Raw genomic sequence first — 6000 nt, forward strand, 5'->3', positions numbered from 1 at the left:
AAGGAGGATACCAAGCTTTTGGGTAAATGTCAATTCTATGAATATTTCTGACAATGATAAATGCACATTGGAGTTTTTTATGTGTTTCAGTGAGGAGAGGAATATGTATTTCCAATTTCACTAAATTATAAAAGCTCTAATGCTAAGTGCTTGTGTTTGGGAGGGGAAGAGACAAACACCCCTGCCACAGGTGGTACCGTAACAAAGTTGTTCTTCCCCAGCCGTTTTGGCCTACAGATGAAGACCTGTCTAAGACCAAGTGGGACAACTGGTTTGTGGGACTGGGCTGTAGCATCTGGTTATTTAGCAGGGGGCTGGATTTATTTTGGAAAAATCTCTCTTTGGCGCTAACCTCTCAGACTCTTCCAGGGCAGCAAGTGAGACTGGATGTCCACCACTATGGGTGGTGGCAAAGCACATTGCAGGGCATTTGCAGCCGTGCGCCTTCTGGCCAACTTCCACTAAATCAGTGGAGGTCAAATGGGGATTAAAATTCTCCAGCGGGCACAGACAGTGCGAAGCTCTTACCCGACCATAATGGCTGTCACGCACTCGCTTCACAGAGCAAGGGCCTTCAGCATGATGTCAACGTCCTCCTCTTCTCCGATCACGGGATGACAGACATCTCTTGGGCGGACAAAGTGATTGAGCTGAAAAACTATATCAATATGAGTGATACCATACAAATGAAGGACCGAGGTCCTGTTGTGAGCCTCTGGCCAGCTCCAGAGAAGCACGCGGAGGCAAGTACACCTTATTTGTATTTATTTAGTTTTGTGTTTCCTTGTTTTTTATGACAATTGTGTCTTTTGTTTGCCCGTAACATCCAAATCCTGCTCTCAGAGATGTGTGTAAAAATCAGCCTGTGGCTCTTATCGGGAGTCAGACTTGGATCCTGTGACACTCTTGTGATGCTGGTTTCTGAAGGAAATTCACACCAGGCAAATTAAAAAGCATGAACTTTCACCGTTATTTGGCACAGATACATGCTTTCAAACCCCACCACTATAGGCTTCTGATAAATAGCTAAAAGATTTTAGCTCAAAATCCATTTTTAGCATTTTATATATATATTAGTCAATTTATTGACACTCTAGCTGGGATTTTCAAATGATCTGGAGCAGGTCAGACATTCATATTCCAGTAAACTCCCATAGAGTTTGAGGAATTAACTCCATTAGACCAGAATTACAAAAAATATATTTTTTTACAGTATTCTCCTTTGAAGAATTTTGATGAATAAGCATGTTGGATTGAATCAACCATAAAAGCCCAAGGCTAGAACTGCAGGGTTTTGAGAGACAAATTAAAACAATTCAGAAAAAAAATTCGGAAACTGCTTGAAAAGAATGAAAATGCAGCATCTGTAACTAATAGACTAGTACATTATAGTTTAACCAGAAACCAATGCTTGAGAAGTCATTATTGCTGTCCTCAGAATATAGATGAGTAGATGTACAAAATGGGCAGTCCACGCTCCAGGTGAATAATTTTGTTTTCTATATTATATCTTAGCCAGTTCCAGTATATTGTAGCTTGTGCAATTTTTTTGAAGAGAACATTTGCTAAGTTTTGCACTCAGACAGGCTCTCCAGGAATTGTATAGCTGTGATATTGTGAACATTTCAAATTAGTGCCAGAATTGAAAGTTGTCTTAGAGGCATGTGAAAGCAATTCACTCAAAGTTCCTGCAGGGGACCACAGCATTTATATATGCTCTCCTCGGCCTGAACTCAGAGATCCCTATTTTTGTAGCCCAGACATTCAAACAAGGGCAAGTGTAAGTTGTGACTTCACGCAGACATGGGGTTTCATCCGATGAAGCTCTTAAGCACATGCTTCTCTCTCATTAAACAGCCTAATATCCCCGAGGAGAATAAAGTACGATGCCTCACACCATGGTTTTGTTTTCTTCCTTCATTTCGTTTTAGGACTTCTTACTGGAGTGCTGCTTTTTTAAGTGAAATAAAGTTGATTTTCTGTTTCCCAATGGCCAGATTCCTCTATTCTTAATTCACTTTAAAGAGCCATGTTTAGGAATTAGATTGTATCATAACATAGTGGTTATCACCTTTAAGAGTTATCCCATTTTGAAGCACCAGAAGTACTGGACCACTCTCTAGTCCAGGTCATGGTGGGAGGGTCTGGCTGAGTAGCGCCATCGCACCCTGGTGCCGTCCTTATGGCGACTGCATGTCAGTGCAAATCTCTTGCACACATATACACACAGGGTGTACTTGGCTAATAGGCTAGTGAAGGACCTTTCATTCTTTGCAGAATCGAGCTATTTATTCCTGAAGATTATTTATATTTAAGCAAAAGAGCGATATACACTCTGGGGACTCCAATAACCACCTTCTTTATGGCATACAAACATTTTCTTTAGGCATTTAAAATATTTTTCTGAATAATTTGGGGTTTAGCCATATTTGTGTGATTATATTCCAGACAGGATGATTGATATTAATAAACCACTTGTACGGCATTGTGCCATAGGCATTGGCATTGGCTGATTAATCTCACGGCATCCTTATGAAGCAGATAACTAAGCACTATGAGTCCCCTTGATAGGGATTGACTGGTTAAGTGTAAGAAACACTGGTGAGGTAACATTAATGGTTCACTCAAGAGCACAAAGAGGGAATGAGTGGCAGAGGCCAAAGGCAACATCCCTTTTCCGCATCTGTACCCAGTCCACATGGTGCCTTTGAGCATCTTTCACCACTTAGCTTACTGTCTCCTGTGATGGTTTGGTTTCTGCTGGTCTGCCTCTGTAGGCTGATATACTCACATGCATACATTTGTGAGTGCGTGTATTATAAATATATATAATACATGAATTCATGCATTCCTATGTGTTTATGATCCAAGTTTTCAGAACCTCCTAAACCACATAAGCAGGTTTTGCACAGCTGTCATCTTTGGACCGGCAAAGTCCCAGTTTGAATGTGCTGATGATCAGTCATTAACGGGGATTAGCCATTTTATAAATTCAGGTGTTTCCACATACCCATAGGTGCGTATATGCTCTTTACAGCCATATGGTGTCCTAACATTTGTTTTCTTTGCAGATATATCAAAAATTGAAAGCTGTGGAACACATGCACGTTTATAACATACAGGATATTCCAGACAGGTTTTTCTACAAAAAAGGAAAATTTGTCTCTCCTCTAACTCTCGTGGCCGAGAAAGGATGGTTCATAGTAGAGGTAAAGTATAGAAGCAAAATACTTATGACATGAATGTGAAAAGGTGCAATATATGAAAACAATAAGAAAAATGTACAATTCTATGCTGGCATTGAGTTGAAGTGTTACATCATTTACTTGGGCTGACTACAAAACTAATGTCAAATATTGCTATGTGCTTAAAAGAGCCTAAAGGTATGGCAGCTATGCTGAAGGTAGACAAAGTTAAATAGTCAAGACGGTTCTTTTTTCTGCATCGTCATAAAGCAGGAGGAGTTTTTGTATTTCCCATTCCAGTTCTGTTGCTTTACTCCTCTTCCCCCTGCCCATCGACCTTAATCTCAGACACAAAAAGAGTGATTCCATTTCAAGACCTTACTATCCCTCCATTCAGCAGTACTTTGTGGCAACTTTTCCTTCTGCCTGGCTTCCCACCCACCAGACTCCGTCCTAAAAATGCCCCATTTCTCCCAAGCCCGACAGCCTCAAAAGGGTCAGACTGGGGGTTTACTCCTCAGAGATACCCAGTGCGCACACTGAAATCTGACAGCTTGTTAAGCAGAGAATCGATTAGACTTGCACATGAAAAGGTCTTTCATGCCAACTTATTTTGTTACTCTAAATTATTGTTGTTGTTGTTGTTGTTATTTTGTACTTGTATTGCTACTGAGCGTCTCCACATTACAGATATTAACTGCCCCTCACCACAGCTCAGAGGGTGAGGCAACTTATAATCTTCTAAGTGGGTAAACTGAGGAGCAGTACTAAGTGGTTTGCCCAAGGCCATACATTAAGTCAGTAAGTTGGTGACGGAACCAAGGAGTCCTGGGTTTTTTCAGTGTCCCAGCATAGTCATTGCCCATCATTGCCTTGCAGATTATTGTAACTCAGTTGAGCATCTTCTTTCATGACCCTCAGAGCTACTGCTCACCAGGCTTTGCTCAAGATGGTCCACACCACCACATTTCTCACTGGCCAACCTGACTTTAGGATAATAAGTTCTACAGCTGAATAAAAACGCACCTCTAAAAAAAACCTTATTGCTTTTGAGTACAGATGGGTGGGCAGCACATTTCTGGTTAAAAAAAAAAAAAAAAAGCCAGAGTTAAGATTCAGACACGTAAAGTAGGAATCTGAAACATTTTTGCCAAACTGATTTTAAAAAATTACAACTAAACTCTTTTGTATAGAAGTTCAACACAGAACATTTTTACATATTCTGTAAAAAAAAAATGCACTTTAAAAAAATCGTTGAAACTCTGACAAACCTTAATAACAGTGCAGCAAACACTGCTGCTATGGTAATTATTTCTGTCTCTCTGCCCATTCCTTCCCATTGTTTCTGATTTTCAAGAATGTCCTCTCATTAATGCTGTCAGATTTTCCTTCTCCTCGGTACATTTTCATTATCTGTGAATGGGATGTGAAAATGAAAGTTTCCTGTCATATTTTTAAAGCAATAATTGAGCCTTCTATTATACTTCCTGCCCAAACCACTGAAGAGAGGATGTTCAGCTCTTCCTTATCATTCTCACGGGCTGTTTTAACTCTCTGTCAGCTAGTGGATAGCTATAAGCTGTTTGAAAAAGGGGATTTTTTTTTTTTTTTTGAGAGACAAAGGGGATGTATCTGGAAAGTTTTTTTTTCACAGTAAGGAGCATAGGAACAAAAGCCCGTCCACATTTCGGTTAAAGCAGGATGAGGAGGGATTTCACCCACCTCCGGCTGTATTGAAGCTGGTCTGCTAATACTATCTTGTTCCCTCCACATGAGTGAGTGGTCCCCATCCTTTGAGCAGAATTTCCCCCAGCTGCTCTCCTGCGTGCAACAATGGCGTTAGCCCTCAGAGCTGCATGCTCACCCTATATCCATCTCAGCGTATTTTCCCAAGTTTTAGGGAACAATTGCTGTACAGCGTCTAAACATGCACATGCAGGGCAAAGTCCATCGTCGGCGGTCCCAGACACGCCTGCTTCATCTTTGAGGAGCAGCGCTAGCCCAGGCTTAGGCTGAGTATGAAAAATTAATGTCTCAGTTGAGTCCTCTGTCCCATTTGGGCTTGCCAAGGCAGGCACGTCAGGGTGCTGCCGGCGCCCTTGCCCCAGGGCTTTGTGGGGTTTGCTGTAAGGCAGAGCCTGATGCTCTAGAAGGGCAGCGCTGAGATGCTTGCACAGCCCTTTCCCTGAAGCTACTGCTGTTAATGGCTCCATTTCACGAGCTCTCACTTCAGCTGCAGTTGTGAAAGAAAGTAGTATGTTTTCTGACCCAACTAGCAGCAAAAATAATGGAAATGACTGTGCCTTTGACTGCGTATCTAGCTGCGAGTAGGTGTCTCCTGGTGTCTGGGTGGGTGACGGAAAGTCACGCTAGCCCCTGCATTTGCCATTCCTGGGGAAGCAGCTGGCCACGACATGTGACAGGACCGTGGAGGGGTGTAGCTTCGGCAGTGTCATGGTACTGCCAAAGAAACGTTGCAAACTAGATGTGACTTGGCTTGTCTGGAGCTGATGCTAACAAATGCCGTACAGGTTGCCTAATGGTGAGCAGCCCAGTGACAATTAGTCCCTGGGAACCGCAGTAAGCAGAGCCACAGCGTGAGGAGGTGCTACGGTATGAAGAGGTGAAAGAGTCTGTCTTCTCCTTGGCTTGTTCTGAGCGCTGTCAGTGAAATAGATGGGGACAAGGAAGGAGATTTGTCAGCTAAAATAGTTTAATTATCTGGTACATCTGCTGACTATTACTTATGAAGAAACACAAGGGATACTCTGGGGGTTCCCCTGGAAAGCAGTCGGAAGACCGAAAGCTCATAGCC

General features: G+C 42.2%; 1 protein-coding gene across 1 annotated transcript in view; it reads left to right on the top strand.

Moving 5' to 3' along the window:
• ENPP6 (ectonucleotide pyrophosphatase/phosphodiesterase 6) overlaps positions 1-6000 on the top strand; it is a gene marked incomplete at its 5' end in the record, with an annotated part of 31838 nt that overhangs the window by 22624 nt on the left and 3214 nt on the right. Inside the window, 2 exons of the mRNA XM_009330722.1 lie at positions 564-743; positions 3072-3214. Coding sequence (XP_009328997.1) covers positions 564-743; positions 3072-3214 — 323 coding nt within the window. The remainder of the gene's footprint in view (positions 1-563; positions 744-3071; positions 3215-6000) is intronic.

The sequence above is a fragment of the Pygoscelis adeliae genome, unplaced genomic scaffold (assembly GCF_000699105.1).
Source record: "Pygoscelis adeliae isolate BGI_AS28 unplaced genomic scaffold, ASM69910v1 Scaffold167, whole genome shotgun sequence".
In the NCBI taxonomy this organism is placed as follows: domain Eukaryota; kingdom Metazoa; phylum Chordata; class Aves; order Sphenisciformes; family Spheniscidae; genus Pygoscelis; species Pygoscelis adeliae.